The following is a 27,736-nucleotide window of genomic DNA, read 5'->3' as shown; positions in this document are numbered from 1 at the left end:
CTTTCTTGGAAATGTATTTCCACTGAATAAATGAGTGCACAAGGCAAAGAAATGCAATTCTGAAATCCTGTGAGGTTGATCCTACTTGACTAGGTGATTATGACAAAAGAAGCTATTGGAAATCAACTGAGGAAGAGGTGCAAATGGCTGCAAAGTGGTGGATGCCTTTGAAGGTGATTTATAACTGTTTATTACATACTATATGTAATATACATTAAATATAAGTAAAAGTATACAATAGATTCAATTATACTGATTATAGAGTAAACTAGTTATTCATTACCATTTTATTATTTATATTACATATTTTGGCAAGAGCTCAAGATATTCTATACAGCACTCCTTCCTCCTATGTTGGTAAGTTGGAGTGAGAGAGAGAGAGACTGGCCTGAAGTCCAGTGAATTTTCCAGGCAGAGGGTAGATTAGAACCTGGGCCTTCTGCATCTAGTGGAACATCCTAACCACTGTGCCAATCTGGCTTTCAGTGTGGAATGATGACCTGGGAGAGGCTCTTTGCCTGGGGAATGTGACCCTAAATAGGGCTTCTTTATATTTACTTTTTTTCTAGATCATGGAACATAGCAATAGCAATTGCACTTAGATTTATATACCGGGATTTACAACCCTCTCTAAGCAGTTTACTGAGTCAGTGTATTGCCAACAACAATCTGGATCCTTACTTTACTGCCATCAGAAGGATGGAAGGCTGGGTCAACCTTGAACTGGTAAGAATCGAACTGCCAAATTGTTGGCAGCTGGCAGTCAGCAGAAATAGCCTGCAGCACTGTGCCACCACAGCTCTTAAGCAGGTATTTCCATGCTTTTGCAGAGTGTGGGTACAGGGATTCATTGCAATTGCAGCTGGCAAGCCTACATTGAAGCTGGACATTGCTCAATATTTGTCCTCCCATCCTTATAATTGTTACTTTCTCTCTACTCTTCTTTTTTCTGTGAAATAAAGCCGGGACACACTTTCATCTAATCTTCTTGTAAATGCTATTTTCATGTGGCTTACCTGTAACACTCATGTGATAACTGTAGAAGGCATTTGTCAAGCAGTCTACGATAATAGTGTCTTGCAAAGAGGCTTCACCCATCTTCACCCCGTCATGCAGATGAATGACATGAGGAGCCTGGGAAAAAAAAAACATTTTAACACATTTAGGACATTGAAAGCAACTTTCTTTAGAAGTGGATGGAAATAACCTCTGGGGCGCCCATTCTCATTGTTTGACCCTTCTATTCATCGGACATAAGTAAATCTAACATCAAGAACATAACCCAACTCAGTTGTAGAGCACGTGCTTTGTATGCATGAGGTCTCAGCTTCCATCCCTGATATTTCCCATTAGAAGAATCACATGGTATGTATGAATGAGAAAAAGTGTAAGAAAAAAGAAGCTTCCATATTGCTTCCTTGTGGATTCTAGCTGGGAGGAAGGTGAATATAGTTCACTTCTTCCCTATAGTTGGTATATATAGTATGTATCTATGTATGTATGTGTGTGTGCGTGTATATATATATGTGTGTGTGTGCGTGTATGTGTATGTGTGTGTATATATATATATATATTTGTTTTCAGAGGTTTTCGCGGCTGTTTGTATGTAGGTCTTTGGTTATTCGGGTTTTCTCCCGCGTAAAATTGGAGGTGTCTTGGCGACATTTCGACAAAGTCTCATTCGTCATCTTCAGGCTGGTGTTTTCGGCTTCGTGCTTCTAGGAGCAATGTGTGTGATCGCAGCTGTTTCTTCCTTTTATCTGCCAGCGGGGGTGTGAACTGATTGGGTGGGAGCTTGGCTGTGTTCTGATTGGGTGGAGGTGTGTTCTGATTGGTTGGGGGTTTGGCTGTGCTCTGATTGGATGGGGGGTTGGCTGTGTTATGATTGGCTGGGGGTATGTTCTGTTTAGGTGGGGGCTTGGTTGTGCTCGGGTTAGCAAGGGGATTTGAGCTGGTGAGCTGCATTGCTGTTGTTTGGCTTCGTGTTCGTTGCCACAACTTCATGGTGGGTGTCAGTTTGCTTCATGTATGGATTGGAGGGGTTTAAAGTGGCTAATGATGCAGCTGTGGTCTGGCTTCTGGTTTGTGGTCGTGCCTCATCGGTGTGGGTTTGCTTTTTTCGTGGATGTGTGGTGGTGACATCCTGTGTGATTTTCGTGAGTGTGGGTCTGGTGTCATTGTGTTAGGGACACGTTTGTCAATAAGGGCGGGTTTCCAAATGGCTGGTAGGCGGGAGGTGTCATCTCGTTTATTCATGCTGTGTGGACATTTTTCTATCTCGATGGCTTCTCTGATTATTCTGTTGTTAAAGTGTTCAGTTTTGGCGATAGTTCTGGTCTTTTTAAAGTCAATATCATGTCCTGTGGCTTTGAGGTGTTGGACCAGGGAAGAAGTTGGTTCCTCTTTTCTGACTGAGTTCTTGTGTTCTTCAATGCGTGCACTTATTCTTCTGTTGGTTTGTCTGATGTATGTGGTGGGGCAGGCGGTGCAAGGGATTTCATATACTCCTTGATTTTCTAACTCAATTTTGTCTTTGGGGTTTCTTAGGATGGTGGATATTTTTCGGTTTGTGCAGAATGCTATCTTGATGTTGTGTTTGTGGAGGATCTTGCTGATTCTATCTGTGGTGCCTTTTATGTATGGGATGATGGCTTTGCCGTTTTCTTGTTCTCTGTCTTGGATTTTAGTGGGGGTTTCTTTTTGGATTAGGTTGGTAATCTTATTTCTTTGGAATTTGTTGGATGTTAGTACGTTAGTGAGAGTGTGTAGTTCGGTTTTTAGGTGTTGTTCATCAGCTAAGCGTTTTGTTCTGGAGATGAGTGTTTTGGCTACGGAGTTGATCTGTGCTGGGTGGTGGTGTCAGAGTGTGTGCAGATAGCGGTTTGTGTGTGTTTTCTTCTGGTAGATGGTGTGTCCTAGGGAGCCATTGGATTTCCTGTAGACTAAGACATCCAGGATGGGAAGTTGGTTGTTAGCTTCTGTTTCTATGGTGAACTGTATTTTGGGGTGTAGGCTGTTGAGGTGTGAGGAAGTTGTCCAGTTTTTCTTTCCCATGTGGCCAGATTATGAAGGTGTCGTCTACGTATCTGAGCCAGAGTTTGGGTTTGTGATCAGATTTTTCTAGAGCTTGGGTTTCAAAGTGTTCCATGTAGAGGTTAGCAAAGACAGGTGAGAGGGGTGATCCCATGGGTGCTCCTTCTATTTGTTTGTATTTTTGTCCATTATAGATGAAGTATGTGTTGGATAGGCAGTGGTTGGTCAGAACTAGGATGTGCTTGGGGGGGGGTTATATTTGTTTTGGATAGCTGTCAAGGCTTCTTTGATTGGCACTTGGGTGAAGAGGGATATGACATCGAAGCTCATGAGTAGGTCACTGGGCTGTAAGTTTTGTTTCTTTATGATCTCTATGAACTGGAATGAGTTTTTTACATGTGAGTTGATGGATTCTGCATAGGGCTGTAGTTGTTTGGTGAGAAATTTGGCTAGGTTTTGTAGAGGTGAGCCTATGGAGCTGACTATGGGTCTAAGTGGGGTTTCTTCTTTGTGTATCTTGGGGAGACTATAGAGCTTAGGGCATCTGGATGATTTCTCTCTGGGAATGATTCTTTGCTGGATCTCTTTGCTGATGGGGGAGGCTTTTATTTTGGATCTAGTGGTTTTTTCCAGGTAGGTGGTGGGATCTGTGTTTAGGGGTTTGTATGTGGAGTCTTGGAGTAGGTTGGTTAATTTGGTTTGGTAGTCAGATGTGTTCATTACCACCGTGGCGTTTCCCTTGTCTGCTGGTAGGATTGTTGTGCTAGTGTCTTCTTTCAGGTTATATAGTTCTATATAGAACTATGGCTATATAAACATCTTGATTTACGTAGGAAAAACCCTGGCTAAAACCATAATACACATATAGACCTACGAAAAAAGAACAAAATAAATATTTGACCGTTACAGGGAGGAGTCATATGATGAGGGTGTGTGGCTAACTGATGAAGACAAATAAATCAAAAATAGATCTATTTTAGTCTCCCTTAAGTCTTACAGCAGACAGCAAAATGCTGGTTAATGTCTGATAAAGCCTAGAAAATAGTGAATTGGGATTTCACTGAACTATGGCTATATAAACATATTGATTTACGTAGGAAAAACCCTGACTAAAACAATAATACATACATACATACAGTACATACATACATATATATATAATTAATAATATAACCCTAATCCTATGTACACTCATAAACTTACATTAAACAGCTATCTTTCTCTCTGACCAAACTACTTTCCCTACTTCTTATACTCATATATACTAGAGATTCAAAGGAGAGAGTGGGTATTCAATTCATGATAAACCATGGTTGGAATAACTCAGGTTAGTTTAAAACAGAAAGATCCTAGCATACAAGCTATATATTAGTTATCCAAGGTCATTTAAACCACAGCTGTACAATCCCCCTTACTCCCCCAAAAATGACTACTTGGGTCTATTTAAACTTAGTTTAATTGGGCAAATTTGTGCATCATAGGGTAAAACATTTTTAATCAAGGTACTACAAATGAGATAACATACAGAATGCATCCAAAATCCAGGACTCCTGACTCCTGTGGTATTGCGTTTGGCAAATATAAAAATTTTATTAGATAAAAATGATCATAAAGCATTTTATGACAACACAAAACATCATAAAACATTTCTTGTGATCAGCTCCTGATGTTTTACTGTGCTATACAGTTCAACATGGGCTACTGTCAGGACAGATACATGTCTGTGTATCTCCCTGAATTTTTAAGAACTTTTCAAGTATATTAGAATTCTGGTGCTGTTGAAAGCATTGAGGAATCTGATAAGAAAATATCTTATCAGACAACACAATAACCCAAAGAATCACAAAAGAATACAGGAATAAAGAGCAGTTAACTAGATAAATACTATGGTTTATTAAATGGTAAGGAAAACAGTATAAAATCTATCTTAAAATAAATCGTATCACAAATATCATAGCACTCAATATCAATCACTCCCAATCAATTACCACTGAAGTTTTTAGTAAATTAGTTAAAAATTATTTTAGGATTTGTGATTGCTACAAATTATACATCCTGGGATTACTCTTGAATTCAATAGTTCTTTTATTGTTTGATGCAATAAGGTTCAGGCTTTTCCAATTCAAAGAATCTGTGAACATGGCTAATTCTCTATTTAAGGCCACTTTAAGGGTTTCCACAAGCTGCACTGGCTCCCTATTGGTCTCCGGTCGCAATTCAAGGTATTGGTTATTACCTTTAAAGCCCTACATGTCTCAGGGCCAGGTTATCTTCGAGACTGCCTTCTGCCGCATAGCAACCAGTAAGATCCCACAGAGTTGGTCTCCTCCGGGCCCAATGTCGGCTGGCAGGCCCGCGAGGGGGGGGGGGCTTCTCTGTGGCTGCCCCAGCTCTCTGGAACCAGTTACCTCCTGAGGTCCGGACCATCCACACCCTATTGGCCTTCTGAAAAGCGGTGAAGACCTGGCTTTTCCGGCAGGCCTGGGGCTGTTGATCTCGCTCTTGTGATCTGGCGAGATCCGGCCATGAATGGTGTGAATGAGTTTTTAATGTTTTTAATTTTTCAATGTCTTTTTATAATGATTTTTAAAAATGTACTGTGAGCCGCCCTGAGTCTTCGGAGAGGAGCGGCACATAAATTTAATTAATTAAATTAAATTAATTAAAGTATAGGTAGTCCTCAACTTGTGACTACAATTGAGCCCAAAAATTCCATTGCTAAGCAAGGTACTCAAGGGAGTAATAATCCTTTTAATAATCATTTTTGCCATGATTAAGCAAATCACTACAGTTGTTAAATGAAACATGTGGTCATTAAGCAATTATGGCTTCCCCCACTGACTTTATTTGTCAGAAGCTCCCTAGCAAGGTTGCAAATTACAATCCCAGGATCCCAGGATCCTGCCATTATTGTAAATACACGATAGTTGCCAAGCACACAAAGTTTGATCACATGTCTGTGGGGACGCTGCAGCAGTCATAAGTGTGAAAAGTGGCCATGTCACTTTTTTCTGTGCCATTGTAACTTTGAATAGTCATTAAATGAATGGTTGTAAATCTAGGAGTACCTCTACAGCATGGATTAAGTTCCATTTAATGAGATAAAGAGATTTTTAATAACTGGAGTTTTTTTTAGGTTAGCAGGACAGATATACTAAGGATTACATGGAGGAAATACTTTTGTCTGAGGTGATCGGTAATATTGATAATGCACACTAAGTCACGTTTGGGCACTAATCATAATTACAGTACTTATTCTTCAAACCTATACTAATCAAGACAACAGACCACACTTGGCCAGTGAACCAACAAATTTTGTTGGTTGGCATCGCAGTGACCTTTGTGTTCATTGGCCACCTGATACTAACATGTTCCATTTCCCCACCCCATTTTTATTTTAATATTAAAAAAAAACGAGGTAGCCCAATCAGAGTCAAAGATACTATGTGTAAGACAGAGAAAGGTCGAGCCTTCTACATTGCACTGGCATTCCTGAGGGAGTATTTGGCGCCCTGAGCTCTCATTACCCAAAGAAACACCTGCAAAAAAATAACCAAGAGCACTAAAGACCCCACAGTTTAACCGTGAGCTACAAATATTGTCTTCTATTGGCACTAGCATTCCTATTTCACCCTCAAAAGCAAACTGCAAAAATACACAGACAAAAAACAGAAACAACACTGATGCTGCAACTGAAGCAGACTTGTTTTCAGTTGCTTCTGCTTGCCATGACTGGATCAGGGAGGCAAAAAGGAAAATCACTTTTTCTACCTAGTTCTGATGTATGCAGTGCCATTAAGTAAAATGATTACAAACCTACAACTATAAAAATAAATGATATGGCTGTCTCCATATCAAACCAAGCATAACTATATCAACATGCATCAGGCAAACCATTTTCTATATTTCACAAGAAAGTTCTTACTCATGGGCATTTATAATTAATTCTGATTACCATAAGATGAACATGTTGAAACCTGTTATATAGTAGCTCAAATTATTTCTCCTCTATGTACTTCAGTTTGCTGACAAAACAGGTCTTAAATAAAAGCCTTCCAACTTAAAGTCCCAATCTGCAGTATATAACCTTATTTTTTCACATTGATTTGACTAAGCGATTAAATGAGTTAATTTACTGCCACATAATAGCATTTAAATTACCTAAGTAGGGAGACTACATTACTTGAATTTCAAAGTTTGCTCTTTATAGCCTAGAAACACACACAGACGTGCACACACGTTTGATTTTAGAAATATAGAATTCAGAACTTGCAAAGAAAGTGCTTGTAAAAATAAATGGATTGGCATGTTTAAAAAGTGGAATATCCTTGCATTTTTGCAGAAAGCAATGCTACAGTCTTATACTATACTCAGGTGGCAACTGACTACTGCATCTAGAATATAAAAATATGGACAATCATTAGCTGACAGTGAAAAAAAATACAGGAAACAAAAACTCTTCACTGCTAATTAGTGATTGTCTAGATTTTTGTATTTTACATCTGCTAAATTACTTGAGAAGATCTTTAATTTAGATCAAAGGATTTGGGGTATTTCTTTATTGACCACAGTGAAAGTATACGGAAGGCCTAATTTTATAAAACAGAATGATTTGGGCTGATTCTTCTGTCAGAAGTCATAATGCGAATATACGGTTTACTGCAAGAGGCTTCTTATATTTTGCTGTATCATCATCTGGAATGATAAAAAGAGTATGTGCAGTTATAAACAAGTATGTAGTGTTAGAAAAAATTCAACGTTTGCTGTACCCCAACCGGTGTTGACTTCTCCAGAAAAACAGAAACTTTAAAAGCATGGCTGCTTTGTTTACACAACTTTATCAGCTTAAAAAAAAAAAAAACAATTACGCTTCCCACAAGTTGTTTACAACCCTTCCCGTCAAAACTCACCTGTCAAAACCCCTTGGTGTACTAGTTTGTGCGAACCTACCTATTGGTGTTTGATAAACATGACTGATTCTTTAGCATTATAAACCCAGTTAATCCCAGTTCAACGTTACTCAAACGATTTGTGCAGTACTGGCCACCAATATCCTGCAGAAAAATATTTTGTTAGTAATGGCTCGAACGAACAAGTTCATCATTCCTGAAACACTTGATTAATAGTTTTCCGGCTGTTTCAGAACGACAAAAACATGCAAAACTCTGAATTACAAACAAATCGATAATCTTGAAAAAAGGATCACTCCTACGCAGCGAAAAGCAACCTTTACGCCAATTTCAGATAACCATTTTAGATAGTTCTGCATTCTGCGCAGTATTGAACTGGGCCCAGGAGAACCGAGCCCACGACCACTGACTGAATCATTGTGCAAAATCCACCAGCAATTCGAAAAAGAGAAATGAAGATACGACGCTCTTTATTTTTATTCTGTCAGGTCTCCTTCCGCCAAAGTAGCCTCACTCTTGCAGGTGGTTATATAGTACGATTTTGAATCCTTCCGCCGACCGACCCCCCCCCCACCAACCTACCCATCATGCTTTGCAACTGCGCATCCTGACAGACGGGGCAGTAGAGTAGAGCGCCATGGCCGTTTCGCACCTCTTTACCCCTCCCCTCCGAAAATATTAATAATTCTGTCCCTTTTCCCGCCAACGGCTGTTTGTCTCTATAGAAAGCAGCAAAAGGAAACACCGTCCGCGCGCGGCGGAGGGAGGGGGGGGCGAAAGAAGCGACGGAGAAGTATAGATCCGGCACTAAGCGAGCGCCGCAGCGGCTGCCGCGGAGTCAGTTGCTGCCTGGTTGCCTGGGCCGGTAAGTGAAGAGGAGGCGCGAGGGAGGGAGGGGGCGCGCGAGTGGTGGCAGTCGGGCGGGGGAGGGGCCGGGGAATTGAGTGGCAGCGGTTGGCTCCGCGCTGCGGCGGCGCTGCCTTCTGGCTGGGACGAGGCGGGAGTGAAGGAAGGGGCGAGGCGGCTTTTCTCATTTCCCTCTCGGGCGCCATTTTGTAGCGCAGCGAACCAGCGAATAAAGAGCGGGGCGGGAAGCGGAATGTGGCGGCGGTGGTGACCGTTTCAGGGCGGTGGTTCTAAGTTTATCGATGCGGCAGGAGAGACCGTCCTTGGAAGCATCTGGAGCGCTGTGAACGCGACGCCTTGGCGGCGCCGCCATCGGCGGGAGGTGAGTGGTGGCCTACTCCTCCTCTTCCCGCGCGAGGCGCCGCCGACTCCAGCCTTAACGAGAGACCGCCGGAAAGAACGAAGAAGAGATTGCGAAGGCCGTCCAGTGTGCATCGGGAGGTTCGGGGCCCCGAGCCCCTTGCGGCAGCCCTTTGCGGGCTCCGACGTCGCCACGCCTGTAGCATCTTCTTTGTCGGCCGCCCCCGCCCGCGTTTGCTGCGATCCTCCCGAAGGCCCATTTTAGACAGGCGACCTTTATTTTCGGGAAGATCCTGTTTTGTTTACCTAGACGGCCATAAGGCGAGGAGGATTTAAAGCGGTTCTTCTTACATTCTTCGCTTGCAGATCGGTTCCAAACGTGCGGTTTTGTTTTTTTTTTATTTTTATAATTCTAGTCTGAGAAGCTTGAAATATAGATATAAGGTCACGTGTCTGCGTGTTCGTCTAAAAATTATATACACGGGACTGTCCAAATATTTTGAGTAAATGGGTTGAACTGGGCTGCGGATCACATGCTCATATTTTTAAGGCCTTAGCTTGCAAAATGGTTTTAAGTTTGTCAATATTTTATGTCTTAACAATTCTTTTCAATAAAAAAAATAGGATAGGTTATGTTGCTATATTTTATTACGAAGTTAACAGTGATTTTGGAGGAAAACATAGTTAGATTTACTCTTAAAGCCTTAAACTGACCGTAGATTTCATTATTTTTACATCCTCTGCTGAACTGTTGGTATTTTACTTGGCAGTTTTGCCACTGTGCAGACAAAAGTTGTATAAAACCTAAGATGTGATTGATTATTTTCCACATAGCAAATGACTCTTCAAAATGATTTCCTCCTATGTCAAATTATAAATCATCTGTTTCTGCATATCCAGTAATTGGTAGAAATGGGAATTGTAGCTCAATGCACTTGCAGAAGACCCAAGTTGGGGAAGAACCTGTTCATTCTACAGGTTGCTTAGAAAGAACTATCATCATTGATGTGCTACATTGCAATGAATATGTTACATTCAGTGGTGATCCAGTTGGCTATGCCTGCCCATATAAAAATTAGTTGCATGTAGAAAGTTATTTATTGTATTGACCAAGCTCTTCACATGTAGAGTTAAAATGTTGATGGTGCCTCTGCTCAGACTACAAATCACAATGTACTAAGGGCAAGATTGCATTTTTTCAGATTATACAGCCAGGTTTATATGAGATGAAGTATTTGTACAACTGTTTATGTTGATAATGTTTTAACCATAGTTGCTATATCATCTATCTCAGTCCAGTGATTATTATGAAGAGAGGAAAAATATTTTTCACTAAAATAAATTTTTTATTTTATTTAATAAAGATGTTGAGAAAAACATTTCATCTTAAATTGAAATTGGCTAGCTCTACTGAATATTTATTCAGCAGAGTTTACTATAGCATAGTAATGTCTAACAATACATATTCTATTTTTTTATTATACTCTTACATTTTTGGGGCTGTTATAGGAAAAACTTTGGGGTCAGATCATGTTCTTAATTTTAGGGTTGTACATAAGAGATGAAGACTGTATGCAGAACAATATCTCAAGTCCCTAAATCTGTTCCAAATACATCTTAGCATGCAAAGAGAAGATAATTATTTTAGAATTAGAAGTCATCTAATATAAAAATGGATATTTATTTGCAGTAGAAAAAAGAAAATTTCAATTCAGCTACTGAAAATAACAGATTTACACAAAGTAGTTTGTTATTGTAATTAGTTTGAAACAAATTATAGAAAGTCTGGGTTAATCAAATTTTATGGTACAATAAAAAAAGTGAACTGATCCTTATGAGGGAAACCCCTTAAAAATAGTCAGAATTCAGTAATTGGATGGAAAACTACAAGAGAGTAGACTGGGAAGTCAAAACATCCTGTGAGAAAGTAAGCCAGTTCTGTAGTGTTGCAAAAAAACCCCTACACTGATTTGTCCAAGAATTGAGACTTATCATTCAGAGGTACTTACTGCTTTCTTATAAGGTTCCATAAAATTGTGATTTGGGGTGTTTTTGTTTTTTGCAATTTATAAAAATTTAATAAAAATATTATTAAATTATCTTTCCTGATAATTTAAGTAAAGCATTATTTATAGGGTCCTCATTGAATTTATATGGTGTTATATAAAACAACAGAACTGTTAATTGCTGCATGCTTGTTGCCATTCTTTCATCTTTGCACTGGTCCTGTGAAATAGATCAGCCTGAAAATTACTGACTGCCTCATCTTGTAAAACTAAAGTTTCAGAGTTCTGGTCTGATGCTGATCATTACAACTATCAGTGTTCTAAAACTTTGAGCAAATACTATATATTTATTTAAAACATATTTACCCATCTTATAAACAATAGGGACAACTTTCTACTAGTTGTGGAAAACGTTAGCTTTGAATTACCTATGCGGTGCAGAAAAATAGTAATATTTTAAAGTCAATAAATATGATCCTGGATTGATTACTTCCTGAAATGGCAAAAACCATAAATCTAGTAAAACAGAGTTATCTGTAACTGGATGAATCTGTATTACACAAGCAGTAGGAGTTTATTCATGCACTCAGAAATTATTTAAATGTTCATTATTGTTGAAAATAAATGTCTTAATTATCCACAAAATGAACATATTTTTATAATATAGAGTTCAATAGGGTACATTTCTCACTGATACATTTCTCAAGAGTTACAACGTGGTACATTGTTGAAACAAAAGTTTTTACTATTTTCCAAAGCTATTATAAAAATGTATTAGATATACTCAAACTGATTGGAACTTTTGTACTTTAAGGTGTGTGCACATTTAGTTACACTTGTTAGAGGGTAAAATGGTAATAGTGTTATTTCTTCTACAGAGTTCACAATGACTAATGAAGAACCACTTCCAAAGAAGGTAATCTGGAAACATGTATTTTACTATTACTTTTCCATGTTGATGCTAGATGAAATAATTCAATGAAATTATTTTTGTGCAGGCCCGTCTCAGTGAAACAGACTTCAAGGTTCTACCTAGAGAGGAATTGATCTTAAGGTAAAATGATGGTCTATCTCATAATAGCAAAAATTCATTTCTCATATCTTACATAGAATAATTTGGATCTTCACAATAACTTATTGAATAAGAAGGACTAATGAAGAACCATTTTTGCATATGAAAATGTTAAAAAAGTTTAAGCTAAATCAGACATTAAAGGCTTAAGATACCAAATTTTGTAGTTTGTGATTTACTGAGATTCAAAATAAATTTCAGAAAAATGAAAAGTAAGTATCCCATTATTTATAGGCAGTCCTTGACTTATGGTCACAATTGAAACCAGAATCTTTGATTAGTGAGTAAATTGGTCGTTAAGCGAGATGTCATGTGGCTGTTTTGCTCAATGACAGTACTCCTGGTTGTGGTCATTGAGTGATCTCGGGTGGAGAGAAATAGCTGCCTGCCGAAGGGAGATGACCTCATATGGGGTCAAAATCTTCCAGTGGGCAGTACTTTCACTGTCAAAACAGCTGCCCAATAGAGGGACTTTCCCCACAAGGGTTTGAATCTGTCTGATGGGCAGCCCTTTCACTCTCAGAGACTGGTTGAGAAAGATGTTTGCAACCAACTCCCAAAGATGAGGATATTCTCTGATTTCTGGGTCTGGCTGCAAATGCGCCATGCTGCAAATGCTCTGTGCTGAAACCCTGTTTGGATCTCAGGGCAGACCTTTTTTAGCCCTCCCCAAGAAACCAGAGGGAGTTATTTTAGCAGGTGGTTGACTTTCTGGGCAAGCTATCACAGAAGTTTGCAAATGGTGATCAAATGGTTGTGAGGTGCTTGGCAACCCATTGGAAATGAACGGGTTGCCAAGAGCCCAGATTGCAAACATGTGACCACAGGGGTATTATAATGACCATAACGTCAGGTACAGCTCATAAATCCCTTTGCTCAGCACTATCATAATTTTGAATGGTTGCTGAATGGATAGTCATTAAGCAAGAATTACCTGCAGTTTGATCCAGACCTCTGTTTTGATCATAAGTGGCCCCTAGCTGTTTCTCTTAAAAAAAAAAAATCTGTTCATAGGATTCAATTTGGAAGAGGTCCTTTGAAATGTGGATTCACAAATTAGGATCTTTCTGCAATTTATTAAAGCAACTATGTTTTATGAGTTTGTACAATTGCTGCGGGGACGCTTTTGAAGTACAGACCTAAAAATGAGCATATTTTGGAGCACCTCTTCTAAATCAAATATGAAGTGCTGCATAATTCTGGTTAATATTTGAATTGAAGGACTGTCAGGATAGCTAAGAGCTATTGCTAGATGAAGACTTTGAAAAAGACAACTTGGAAGAAGACAGTGACAAGTCACTTGCTAAAGAACACTATGTGGAAGTGTCTATAAAGTCATTAGGACAGAAGCATTACTCAATCAAATCTTTACCTGTGTAATGGATATAGAGTCCACGTATTGCACTAGGCTATTGTTTTTATTAATTTGGATTTTCATAATACATAATGTTTTATACATAATAATTTGGAAAGCACAGTGATTAGATTTGCACATTGCACTCAGTCAAAACAAGTGATTAATGCAGGTGTAGGAATCTTTTTTTTTCATATCTGAAATTAGTTTAAAGGTATGATTATGTACATGTAATATATATTTGGGATGGGTTAAACAAGCATGGGGAAAATCTCAATTCAGTTTTCAATTTAGTGACCTTGAGTCAGTTGTTTATAGCAGCATCCCCAACCTTTTTGGCACAAGAGACCAATTTTGCGGAAGACAATTTTTCCATGGGGGGGGGGGGAGGGATGGTTTTGGTTTTGTTTGCTCATCACTTAACTCCAGCTGTGTGGCCCCAGTTCCTGGCAGACCATGGACCAGTCGGCGGTTGGGGACCCCTGTTTTATAGAATTACTTTAGCCCCATTTTATGCCCTAATACCGGTAGGAGATTAAAAGCAGTTAACAATTTCACTGAGCCATTGAAATCTATTAAATATAATTTGCAAGGATAGAAAAATATGAGGAGATAAGGCAAATGATTTTGTTATACGTTATATTTATCTTTTGATTTTCAGTTAGGTCTTCATTTTACTTTTATTTTCTTATTGCTTTTCTGCATTTTACATTATGTTGCTTATTCCCTGGAAAAGAATAGTGTGGTGGGTTATGTATGTATTTTAAAAAGTAATCAAAATAGCCAGAGATGAAAATACTGAAAAAGATAAAAAATTATTAAGGAAAGTTAACTGTAAACCTGTTCAAACAATATTGCCTCTACCTTTGTTCACACATAAAGTAATTAGGTAATTTGTTTTTGACTTAAGATGATGTGCAAATCCACCAAAAGAAAGGATTATTTTTGAAAGCAGACTACAATTTGAAGTAGGGGCTTCTGGGTGTATGTTTCCTATAGCTGCTAAAGGTGTTCTTAGGTGTTAAACTATACATATCTTATCATGATAATTAAAGTATTTAATGAAAGCTGTAAGATAGGTTTAATCGTATGCTGCTATTTTTTTAATCATATATGCAATTCAGAAATGTTTTTCTTTCTTTGTTAGATGGAAGCAATATGAAGCATATGTGCAAGCTCTTGAGGGCAAATACACTGATCTAAACTGTAAGTTGAAAATCAGCTGAATATATAATTAGACCCTGCCATATTCTTTGAAAAATAGAATTTAAAAAATTGAGTTTTTGGGAGGTGAATTATTGGACCACATACGGACAAAGCAACTAAAATATATATTCCTATAGTATATACATTTTTAAGTAAGTTTGAACCTATTAATTCACAAATTGGGAACTTAATATTTATCATTTGCTTGAGGAAGATTATATATTAATGCCATCAGGCTAGTCCTCCTATTGAAGTAAATTGTAGTAAGTTGTTTTTATCTGATCTCTATCATTCAAAGTAATTGGTTAATAGTTTTTCCTAAAACTAATTTAGAATCATACACAATTAAAAGGATCACTGATTAGAAGTTAATACCTGAACTACCTCCTTTCTTATCTTTTGTGCAAACTTTTTAAAAAACTTACTGGGAAAGGAGATAAAGTATCTAGCATAAAACTGATACAGGCAGTCCTCGCTTAACAACCATTTGTTTAGTGAGTGGCTGTTCAAAGCTATGACAGTGCTGAAACAAGTGACTTAAGCAAAGGTCCTTGTATTTAGAACCATTGTAACATCTTTGCAGTCACTTTATTGTGATTCCAGTGCTTGGCAACTGTTACACATTTATAAATCATGTCATCCTCTGGTCACGTGATCATTTGTGACCTTCCCAGCTAGCTTCTGACAGGCATAGTCAATGTGGGACTGGCGGTAGGTCACAAATTGTAGGCACGTGATGTCTCACTTAACCATCACAGGTGATTCGCTTAATGTCCGACAAAAAAAAGGTTGCAAAATCAGGTGTGGTCATGTGATGCATAACTTAATGACTGCACTGCTTTATTATAATTTTTTTGTTCAGATTGTGGTTATAAATTGAGGACTACCTGTACTCAATCTCTAATGATACATTAAAATTTATACACTGTCTGAATCAATAATTTGTAATATGAAATGATGGAAGGCTTTCCCTTGGGCATATACATTAGGCTAGATATATTTTCTGTAATATTGTTCAGTTCACCAGTATGTAAAAAACAAAACCCAAACCATGTTACTCTGAATACATTTATTAAAGCAGGGCTTTGTCAATTACAGATATTGGCATATTTTCTCAGTTGACATGTGATAGATGTGTACATAGTAGTTCACATAATTGATCTGATTTTACCAATTGTTTTGTGATAATTGTTAAATGAAACTGTTATACATAGCATATTTTTAAATTTCATTATTTTATTAGTTAAAACTTTTTTTGGATTATCCCTTTTGGATAGTCATTTCCTTATAATGTATCCATGAAAGCACTACCTGCTTGATAGTACATTTTAAATGTGCTGTAATACATGTATTTTCATTAAACCTGATTTATATTTCACTTTCTAATTCTGAAATTGATATGGGGCAACTTTTATATTACTACTTGGCTCCTATATGGTTTTTATTGGACGAGAGCAGTGATATGTTATTCTTGTATAGACAAACTTAATATGTTAACAATAAATAAGATAATCTAATTATTAAATAGTCTTTAGGGCATCAACAGACTTTAGGATTATGTTTTCTTCCTTTGGATAGTCAAGCTTGTTTACTTCTGATTTAACGACAATCAACAAGAAACCTTCATAGAATAATGAGCTTGTTAAGATGTGGTATATCTTTGGGATTTGAGTTTAGATTATTTTAAGTTACTCATTCTTGTCCCAGAACTATCCCTTTAGGGAGAAAACATTGGCTTCACCTGTGCCCTGGGATTAATACTGGAAACAATAATTAGGGACGGATTGTGTTTGTAGCCATGCAATGCCTCTAGAGTTTGACAAATTACTATTTTATGTACCAAAGAAAGTTGCTTCCCTTTCCTTAATATGAATCTGTTGATAAAATTCAAAGTAAAATGCAAATAGAAGAAAATTCTGGCAGCATTTGTTACTGATGCTTTTGTGCTTCATGTAGAACTGATAGGTGCAAATGAGCAGATTGTAGTTTGTAGCTCTTCACATTTTCATACAACAGATATGTCCAACCTCTTGGCTTGTCCTGGGTTGCACTGAGTGAAGAGGAATTGTCCTGGGCCATATAAAGAATATATAGTTGATGTATATAAATGCACGTATTAATGTTAAAAATTAACGACCCTGTATATTTGTAAGCTCCCAGAAGCTGTTTTTTTCCATGGTTGTAAAAGATTACCATCATACATTTGCAGGTGATTTTAGGACATTAGGACTGAAGAGGATTATGACAGAGTCATATAGCTTGTATGATAACACTGTCATGCCATTACTATTTTCTGTTCTTTTGTGAACTGTTAAAAGACCAGTAGAAAATAGTCATAGAGTGAATTCTGTTGTGGTGTTATCTGTGTTCTCATAGAAGCTATATCTTTCTTTCTTACGTTTCCTTCCAAAAGGGAATGTATTTATGAATCACATTATTTTGTCTTTGTTTTGTTTAGATACCATTTTTATCTTATTGTTTATCTTTTTATCTTACTATTTTGAAGGTTTCTGGTAATAAATCTTGTAATTTCTTCCCTTTTTTACACTAGCCAATGATGTAACAGGATTGAGAGAATCCGAAGAAAAACTGAAGCAACAACAACAAGAATCTGCTCGAAGGGAAAATATCTTGGTGATGCGACTAGCAACTAAAGAACAAGAAATGCAAGAGTGTACTGTAAGTGAAATTAATCAAATCATTTGAGTTTGTCTCTGTTGAAATCTATTGATTTGCTTTTGAATGCTTTAGACAGAATTCTATTCATTAGTTGTGCTAATTATTCCTACTATTTAGCTACTATTTTATCAAAAGCCTGTAATAGTGATGTAAAATATATTGACGTATTACTAATTTTTCAGAGTTGTGAGCTACTATAGTTCAATAGCAACCTTTAATATAGATGATAATGATTACAAAACATATTCAATACAGAGATTAGATAGATCACTAACATTAGAGAACCTGTAAATAAAAACCACTAATTTGTATTACACAATTCTGTTGCAATGTTATATAAATCTAAAACTAAAGCTTCTTTTTTGTTTGAGATGGTAATGTGATTGTGTGCAGCTCTGAATCTCAAGTCCTTGAAGTCACCCCCAACCACACTACTAAAATTTGATAGCAAATTTTATCCATAATCCATGATATTACACACATGTATGCCCAGCTCTCTATTGCATTTCATATATTTGTTGAGCATCCTTTCACATTTCACAATAGATGCTTATAAAACTTGTATTCAGTACAAGTGAGCTTGCATTCACATTTTTGTTGCAACTGTATCATACTAGATGAATATAGCTCACTTTTGTTTATAGAATTATCTGAAATTATCTATGTTTAAGTGAAAGTTCTTGATGGTTTTAGTTGGTTAGAATAAAACCTTACTGATTGCTTAATGCATCTGGTAGATTGTGGTCTGTGTGTGTCTTTTGTACCTTAATTATTGTTCTCTCAAAACTATAAAATTGAAATTCAGCAGCAAAATGGCCAATTTGTAGTGTGCGCGCGCTTGCGCTCAAAAATAATGGTGGAAAATGGAGTGGGACACTTCCTAGCTTTGTATCCCCTCACCTTCATTGCTGAAATTTTATCACTGAATTTTAGCAGTATACTTGTTTTTGGTAAGAGTTGGGTAATTTTTAAGAATGGAAATGGAACAGCTTTCCTGAAGAGGCTTCCCATGCTCACCATAAACTACTGTCCTCAAACCCAGGAAAAGTTGAAAAAGTTATTCTAGCCGTTTTTGATATCAACTTTTCAGTGATACCACATGCAACCCTCTAGCTTACTTGTTTTATAAAATTACAAATAATTATAAATATTTTATAAAATGTAAAATAGTATATAAATAAAATGGAAACATTACCATCATACAATCTCTGCCCCTCTTGCATATGTGTTAAAAGTGCATGTACATGCAGAAAGAGGGGAGCTGTATTGCAGTGCCATTTCTTAAAATTTGTGATCAGTGCATGCATGGTTGTATGAATTGTTATGGTGTTTACAGCACCCTATATAAATTCTGTCATATAATTTCAGAGTTCATTTTTATTTTCTATTAATATCAATAAAAAGAAAGGATTATTTTTCAGATTATGTGGACCTATGATAGTATATATTGACTTAATATTTCTTTCCTTCATGCAGAATCAGATACAGTACCTCAAGCAAGTCCAGCAACCAAGTGTTGCTCAACTGAGATCAACAATGGTGGACCCAGCCATCAACTTGTTTTTCCTAAAAATGAAAGGTGAACTGGAACAGACTAAAGACAAACTGGAACAAGCCCAAAATGAACTGAGTGCCTGGAAATTTACACCTGATAGGTAAACAAAACATACTCCCCAGTCAAGACTTCCCTGACAGAGAATGCTTTGGTGGGACAACCACGTACTCGTTTCCACACCAAGACTCAGACGTTTTGAGCCAAAAGCTACATTTTATTCTGTCCAGCTTGTATTGCTTAATGTAAAACTTACCAGATGAACCTTGTGTTTCAGCTTTTCCCCCCCTTTGCTTCAGAGGCCTGACAGCGTCGGACTGTTCTGAAGAAGTGGCCACCACAGAAAATGTGTACTTTCTAGAACATGTAGACACTTGCAAAGTGGTTCTGTTTGAAGAAAATGAGGGAGAAGCAGAAGTCTAAAGTCTGTGGCACACTATGTCTACAGACAAATTGGAGGAGAACCTAGAGATTTTAAATCATGAATTGATCATATCAAATTCCAGTAAAACATATAAGTGGAATGTGCTTCGCTCTTAATCCTAAACCTAGTGATGTAGAGACTGATTAAGTCAGTTTTGCCATTAAGACTGTGGACTTCCTCCTTGTTCACTGAACTGCTGGGTCAAAACTCAAATGAGGTGAATTTTGTTTAAATCACATTTTTTGCTAATCAGCTGTGAGAACATACACACACTCAAGTGTTGGTTTGCTTAGCATTTGGGCTTTATAGGAATTCAGTGAAACTTGTCATGGTTTGGATTAACGAATTATTCTGTGGATGGCTGGTAAAATGTAAATTCCTAAATCTAGTGCTGTACAAACAGATGCAATTTAATTACCAATTTTTATATTGTTGAACAGTTGTATACATGTGAATCTCAACTAGAATATATAAGCAAAAACTAGTTGCGATTCCTATCCTATCCTTGACAGTATAAAATTGCCATATATATATTATTATCCTGAGAAAATATATGCAAACTATGCAAGGCATACCAGAGTCGGTTGCCTAGCTAGCATGATGCATTTGTATATTTAGATTTATATAAAGCTGCACTTAAACTGCTTTAAAATAGGTAATGTCAAATAATTGAGAGAGACAGCTGGCTGAACCACTGTACGAAGCTTCTGTGAAATATGAACATAAAAGAATGGAGAACAGGCTGCTACCATGTTTTATCCTGTTCTCTGAAAGAAAGATAATGTCAAAGCTTATTGCATACATCCCATCGGTTTACAACAGTTCAAAATCATTGGTACTGTCTGGCGCCATGACATGTCTAAGTGATTTCTAGGAATAGTTTTATCGGACATTTCAGTATTCTCAAGATTACAGTGGAAGGCTTCTAAAATTTCTTGCTTTGTCTTAATATTTGTATAGTCTTCTCTAGTAGGTTGATTGAAAATATTTCAACTGGACATAATATAATAATTCCAGCATTCCACATTCAGTAATTAATCTAAAACAACCATTTTATGAAATGCATATACCTGTGATAAAATTATTTCAACATAAAAATGTGATAGTATACAAATCATGGGTATTTGATCAAAAGGGAAAAACATTCACACTAATTCAGGCTTTTGGAGATCATCTTGGTGGGATGGTATGGAAGATCTTTTAAAGGTCTATCAACAGAACTGAGGTAAGATTTCTGCAGAAAAAAGTATCCTAATATGTTACACTTGTCTTTGTAAAACTTGTTGAATGTATAATCAGAAAACCATTCTTCATAGGTATGTTTTAATTGTGTCATACAAATTGCCTGTGAATTCCCAACTTGATCAGATAATATTTAGAAAGATAGTGTTTAGTTTCTATATATATCCAGTTTGTTTGGATTTAAAATAGGCACCTGCCATTTAAAAAATGGTTTCAGAAAAGGACTAATTTGTAGTCTTAATTCAATCTTCGATATGCACATAATCAGATTAATAGATTAATCAGAAGATAAATGTGAAATTGGTACTTTTAAGTACTCAATTATACTTTCCTTTATTGTTGTTTCTATAAAATTGTAAGACTGTGTTCCTTAAGCTGTTGGCTACCAGGTGTTTTGAACTGCAATCCTCAATACCCCTAGCTACCATATATCAGAGATAGAAACAAGTTTCTTGAAAATTTAGAAACAAAAAACTCAGAGGCTCCCAGATTGAAAGCGTTTGGTTCAAGAGATGAGTGTTAATTTATTGTTTTTAAAATATTTTCCTTAAGTTGTTTGTCTTATGTGTTCTGCCATAATTTTCTTCTGATCTTATGCTTCAAAATGGTAGTGTATTTTTCTACACTGTGAAAGTGATTCTGAAGTACTAAGGAAAGAATATTCTTGTATTTCCGTATAATATTTTGTGGATCCTATGTCTTTGCAAGTTTGTGCTCAAAATCTTACCTTTTTTCAACAGTGTTTTAAGAATTGTATTGCATTGCCCTTGTTTACAGGCTTTTGAACTGCAGCAAGAGAAAATCATATTCACAGTATGAACATGAATAGGAATAAGATACAATATGGGTGTTTCATTAGATAACAATATGTTTTAAAATTATATTCGTTTAGTTTTTGACATTTTTAAGATTTTCTTGGCGTCTTCCAGATGCTTTGGACAACGTGAAACTGTATTGCCTACATTAATTAATGTGTTTGTTTTTTGCTTATCTTAGTCATTTATAAATTAACATATAAATTAATATACATAAAATCTAGTTCAAATTACAAGAGTTAGAATGTTGCCCTAAGTTTTTAAAAAAAACCCTTTAAAATGTTATTCAGATTCTAAATATTCAGCGTTTATGTATTTTATTAGTGGTAAATCTATTGTAGCCAGATTTCTTATAGGCAATCAGGATCCAAAGAATCATCCACTTAATTACAGGAAATTAGGGTTGGGATATGTCTTTTTCTATTAACCTTCATAAAATGCTGCTTTTTAAAGAGTGTTTACTATTCAATGAAGGTTGTTATTAAAAAAAATCTAAGGCATATTTGAAATCTTGACATATCTAAAATAGCTTTGTGGCAACTAGCCAAATTTTGGGTTCACTTACTTCATCCAAGTTGTTTATGTATGAGAAACAAACAAAAAAGCTAGATATGCTGTAATATGTAATATACATATTTTTGGAGGCCAGGATTCACAATGGGTTCCACACATGTACAATATATGCACTGTTGGGCATTATGCTATATTTATAGTTTTCCTGTAGAAAAATTATTTATGTAGGAAACTATTTTGTATGATACCTTTGTGTCAGTCTACTAGACAGTACTGTCGAATGCGTCAGTTTTTTTCCAATCAGACAAAAAGCGGGATAATTTAATAATCCTGCATTGGGTTACAATTTTGAAACAAGTACTTACTAGATTTGTTTTTAAAAAATCCAAAGGAAAAATGCTGAAATCAGCTTTCTTAGGTGATGTGATCAAAACTTCAAATATATTTGCTAAGCTCAGAAAATAGGCATGATATTGCAAAGTATAACTTCCTAACATTGAAAAAACCTAAATTGGATACATGTACCCATGTGTTTTCTTTTGGGATTTTAATTCTAGCAGTCTGTTAAGCCACGTTTCTCTTTCAAAATGATATGTGTAAGTTATCTTCCAATAGTTATAATGTGCTTATTATGTTGAAAAGGTGCTTTATTGCATTATTAAGCCTTTTAGGATAGGTATTTTGCCTTCCAATGGTGCTTTTGGCCAGATTATAATTTAATAATTTTTATTTATATTGAATCATACCATTGGTTTACCAGCTCAGTTTTTAAAATTAGTTTAAATCTAAATTAATTTTGCAAATGTTTGCTGCTTTACTACTAAGCTGTCACTGCTTTATAGAGTTTTTTAAATATATGTAATAAACTAATAGTTTTGTCAAATAGAAATAGTTCTAAGTTCCGATACCACAATTCAAGAAGGATGTTGACAGATGTATACTAGGAAGGATAAAGTTGATAAGTAATATCAAAGTTCCATGAGGACAAACCTTTTAGCTTAAAAAAGCAATGTAAAACATGTTATTTTTCCATGTTTGAAGGACTTTTATATAGGTCACATTATCAGTTACTCTAGAGCCATGATGGCAAACTTATGGCACACATGCCAGAGGTGGCACGCAGAGCCCTCTGCTGGCACGCGCGCCGTCGCCCCAGGTCAGATCTCTGTGGCGTTTCTTTTGTAAGCATCTGTTTCCCTGCAAAGGATGAAACAGAAGCTCATGAAAGAAAAAGATCTAACCTCTTGCCGCACTGCCTGTGTTGGGATGCCCTGCCTTCTGCCGGCCAGCTGGTCTTTGGGTCTCTGCTGCTCATGTGCGCGATTGTGCACGCACACCTTTCAATTTGGCCATGTGCGTGCTCGCAGGTTGGGCACTCGGTGTCTAAAAGGTTCACCATCATTGCTCTAAAAGTTTAGGCTTGAACCAAACAAGTTCAAATAATAATCCAAGAAAGATTTTAAACATTAGAAAAAAACTTCCTGGTTATATAAAATGTTAAGCTCTGAAAGGTACATTACTCTTAGTTGTTTTAGGTGAGAAGTTAGATATTTATAGGAAAGGATTTCCTGGCAAAAAAAGAGCAAGCAATGAATTATAACTAAAGCAGCAAGTAACTAAATTGGTCTAGGGGCAGCATTTAACTTGTATACTATTGGCAGAGATTATGTCTGCATTTAGCAAGTTTATTACAACTTTCATATTGGTCTTACACTAGCCTACTGCAGTGTGACTGTCTATTCCTAGATAGCTGACAGGCATGTAGGTAGATGCTGCTGCTTCTGTTAGCATAGGCTGGTTACACAAAGTAGCAAGTAGCTCAGTGTATATAAAAGGAAGGTGCAGAAGAGCTTTTAATTTATTTATTCAATTTGTATGTCGCCCCTCTCCGAAGACCCAGGGCGGCTCACAGTACACTCAAAAAATCACTATAAAAACACTTAAAAATTAAAAACCTTAAAGACATTAAAACCCATTCAAAGCTTTACTTTGCCAGGAACACTTCTTGTACTTGCTTGACACTGGAGCAGAATACCTGGCCAGGTCAATAGGAGACAGATGAAATCTTCAAACTTTCTTTTTGGTGATTCCAAATTTGTGTAAATTCAAAGATATGGAGTTAAACTTACAGACATGACTAAGCTTTTCATTACGTAAATCCATTTTTTTCCTGTTCCTAGAAACCAAAAATTGAATGTTGCTATTTTCATCATTTTTGCCCATATTTTCTTAGAGTCGTTTCTACTGAAATTGCCTAGTCAGACAATAAAAGCAATAGATACCTTTTGATCATAATTATAGTTGCTTATTGTAGATACTTGCCTTTCAGCTTGGCCATGTGGGGCCAGAAGACCAATAAAAAATGTTCAATGGCAACTGGCAGCAAGATACTATAGAAAGATGTGTTACAGAAATAGTGCTCCCAGTGGCAGCTTTTATCAAGGGAGATGAAAGAAAATTGTCTTCATTTTATGATAGATGGCTCTTTCCTTTACAGCCAAACAGGCAAAAAGTTAATGGCGAAGTGTCGAATGCTTATCCAGGAGAATCAAGAGCTTGGAAGGCAACTGTCCCAAGGACGTATTGCACAACTTGAGGCAGAGTTGGCTTTACAGAAGAAATATAGTGAGGAGCTTAAAAGCAGTCAGGATGGTAAGGGATTTTTAAAAAAGAAAATAGAGAATTGTACTGTGTGTGTGTAAGCTTCAAAAGTCAAACATTGTGGTATTACATTACTATGGAACACCTTTAAAATGTTCTGGAAGGAATTTCAAACTCATAAAACTTGTTACAGTTACCAGCACAACTAAATGGTAATGGTGAGAATTAAGCATGAATTTTGCACACAATTAACTATATGTTTAATTTTAACTTGTATGATTATGTCCTTTGCAAAAGTTTTCCACTGAGCAAAATCATAATACAAACTAAGCATGTTGTGGTTATTCTATAGTATTTTGATTATTATTATTTTGAAAAGCAGAAGTCCTAGTGGTGGTACATAAATGCTTAGTCTTTAAGGTATCCTCTTCTAGTTTCTTACTGTAAAGTTATTTCAGTGCCTTAGAAGACAGTTACAGAAAGTTAGCACTTAATTTAAAATGAATTTGGCAGTTTTCTAGTGTTGCTTCCATGTAAATGTGTGGTTGAAGACTATTTTGTGTAATATTATCTTCGTTTTGTTTCTTAGCCATTGGAAACTTGTTTTTAAATCTTCACTAAGTAATAGGCTATTGCAGCTAGCAAACTTTGATTTAATTCTTAATAAAAATTATTTTGAATGCGTTTTTGAAATTTAGTTATATGAATGCTATATCTAAGATACAAGTAAACAAATGAAACTGCACTAGAAATGGTGTTTTTTTCCCTATATGAGATACAAAAGGAAGATAATCAGTGCTGTTTCAATGAGCATAATTTCAAAATATAATTATCAGATGCAGTTACCATAGATTTTAAGTCTAATGCCAGTCTCCACATTGCTGTTTTATCTTTTGGGGTCTTCAGAAGCCATAGCTCAACTTAGTTAAATTGGTTAGTTATTAAATTGTAATACACTACAAACTTTAAAAATCTTTTTAAAAAGATTTTTGTAACAGACAGCTTTTGCTGTCCTGTTACAATGTGCTCAAAGATTTCTATGCTATAATTATTACTTGGGTCTAATACTTGTTAAATGCCACATAGAACTTATACATCATTTAATTAACATTTAAATTAAATGTTGTACTGTATGTCATTATAGTAAAGAGCAACTGCAATGTGATTCTATCCAGATCAATTAGATTGTTACCTAAGAATCCTGGGAATTAAAAAAAAATACATGGAAGGAACTGTGTAGGAGATGGTTGATAGATAGGCTAGAATTTATAAAAAAAGAAAATATGTGGACATACATTTCTTGCAGAAAGGTAGAAAATACCTTGCTACTAATATCAAGTTCTTTTATTTGTGTACAGTAAGCAAATCTTATTTATGAACATTATCAGTGCATACAATTTGAATTCAGTACTAGTTTTTATGTTAGGATTTGTAGATCGGTTTTGGCCAGAAAAGATTTAATTGCTTAACTCAAAGTAATTAGAAGCAGCAAGGTATATGTAACCATTTAGATAAGCAGATCCACCACTGGGACTTTTGCATATTAGTTGACCGTTTTACAAGTGTATTTTTCATGTATATCCTTTATGCTGAATTTAGGCATAATTGCAAAAATCTGTTTATGAGCTTTACCAAAGCTTTAAACAAACAAAAAGGATTATGATGGAAATTAAAATAGGGATTAAAATTTACATTTTAAAGGTATTCTGTTGGACTTTGTGTTGCTCACGTGTGTGTATGCATGCACAGAAAATAGATTCTAAATTTATATTAAATTTATTTTTTTAAAGGGCTACGATGGAATGTGTTTAAGATCAAGTAAGGTATTAATATATGAAACTGAGCATGTTGTTTAGTTATACCCAGTTTGAAGAGACAGATCCTACTTATTAAGTATATGCTCTAAATTATTTTTCTTCATATAGAACTGAATGATTTCATCATCCAGCTTGATGAGGAAGTAGAAGGTATGCAGAGTACCATTCTAGTTCTACAGCAGCAATTGAAAGAGACTCGCCAACAATTGGTTCAGTATCAGCAGCAGCAGTTACAAGCTTCAACTCCAGGTACCAGTCGGACTCCATCTTGTGAAATTACAGATCAGGGTGAAACCATGAGCAAAGATTGCAGTCGCCTGGCCAATGGACCAAGTAATGGCAGCTCTTCACATCAGAGGACAGCGGGGCCTGGTTTTTATAGAGAAGGTAGTGGAACAGAGGATGATTTTCCACCCTCACCAAGCAATGGTAATAAGCTTTCCAACCACTCTGAAGATAGAACTGGCAGAGGATCTGGTAGTTATATAAATCAACTCAGTACTGGGTACGAAAGTGTAGACTCTCCCACTGGTAGTGAAAATTCTCTTACTCACCATTCAAATGATACAGACTCTAATCATGATCCACAAGAGGAGAAAACAGTCAGTGTGAAAGGTAACAGAACTTCGGGGTCTCGTCATGTTCAGAATGGTTTGGACTCTAACGTAAATGTGCAGGGTTCGGTTTTGTAACCTTTTTCTGCAAAAATAATTTTTTATAGTGTCACTTAATTGGGAGAAGAAACTGTCCAGAACTGTTCAAATTAGTGCATATATGTCACAATTCTGCCTTTGTGGGTTTTCTGCTTCAATACCTCTGCCACTTCTGAAATTTTAACAATTGATTACGTTGAATGTTGCTAAAAGGATGTTTGTGTAAGCTCAAGGTATATTTTGAGTTAATGTGAAGTTGAAAATGGAATTTTATTTCCAGGTATAACACAATGACGTATGTACAAATCTGTGTATATCTAGAACTTGTGCTGTGTAAGGGCATTCTTTACTCATACTGTTTATAACACTCAAAACTTTGTCATAATAGTTGTGGGTTAATGACTGCCAAGTTTGCCCAGTACAGTAGTTTTCTAACTAAAATAAACTTGGTGAGGGAGTCCTATAGTAGTTTGTGTTCCACTTTTGCCACTATGCATCTGTGTGTTCTCTTTAGGTGACAATGTTTAAGAATTTTGTGTGCATAGTTACTCAGTTTTAAGAACTGTTGTATCCTGTTAATGCATATTGCTCTGTGACTCCAATATTATCTTACCTGTACTGACCAAACCCAAATAAAATTTTTAATAATGTAA

General features: G+C 36.3%; 2 protein-coding genes across 17 annotated transcripts in view; one reads left to right on the top strand and one right to left on the bottom strand.

Annotated features, from left to right (window-relative positions):
- LOC117672089 (acetyl-CoA acetyltransferase, cytosolic-like) overlaps positions 1-8,655 on the bottom strand; it is a 17,986-nt gene extending 9,331 nt beyond the window's left edge. For 2 of the 11 annotated variants that reach the window (XR_009622737.2, XM_087887597.1), the window contains exon 1: positions 1,017-8,369. Coding sequence is in view for 4 of the 11 variants with exons in the window: in XM_087887597.1 (XP_087743723.1) it covers positions 1,017-1,152 (136 nt within the window). In the remaining 7 variants the exon portion in view is untranslated. The other 9 variants (XR_015732610.1, XR_009622739.2, XR_009622740.2 and 6 more) reach the window with 9 other exon arrangements.
- WTAP (WT1 associated protein) lies at positions 8,539-27,736 on the top strand. Of its 6 annotated transcripts, none has more exons than XR_015732605.1 (8): positions 8,539-8,808; positions 12,034-12,071; positions 12,154-12,209; positions 14,729-14,787; positions 17,339-17,466; positions 18,943-20,667; positions 24,510-24,664; positions 26,539-27,736. XR_015732605.1 is itself a non-coding variant. In XM_034428540.3 (8 exons), the coding sequence occupies exons 2-8, from the start codon at positions 12,042-12,044 to the stop codon at positions 27,120-27,122; spliced, it is 1,191 nt and encodes a 396-aa protein (XP_034284431.1). In that variant the 5' UTR covers positions 8,562-8,808; positions 12,034-12,041; the 3' UTR covers positions 27,123-27,736. The 6 variants fall into 6 exon arrangements, 3 of the variants coding, with proteins under 3 accessions (XP_034284431.1, XP_034284430.1, XP_034284432.1); XM_034428540.3 differs by having other exon boundaries at positions 8,562-8,808; positions 18,943-19,121; XR_015732604.1 differs by lacking the exon at positions 8,539-8,808 and adding an exon at positions 8,850-9,171.

Source organism: Pantherophis guttatus, chromosome 1, assembly GCF_059756535.1.
Source record: "Pantherophis guttatus breed Tessera chromosome 1, ASM5975653v1, whole genome shotgun sequence".
Taxonomy (NCBI): Eukaryota; Metazoa; Chordata; class Lepidosauria; order Squamata; family Colubridae; genus Pantherophis; species Pantherophis guttatus.
The sequence above is the reverse complement of the archived record's forward strand: the minus strand, read 5'-3'. Positions and strand labels throughout refer to the sequence as shown.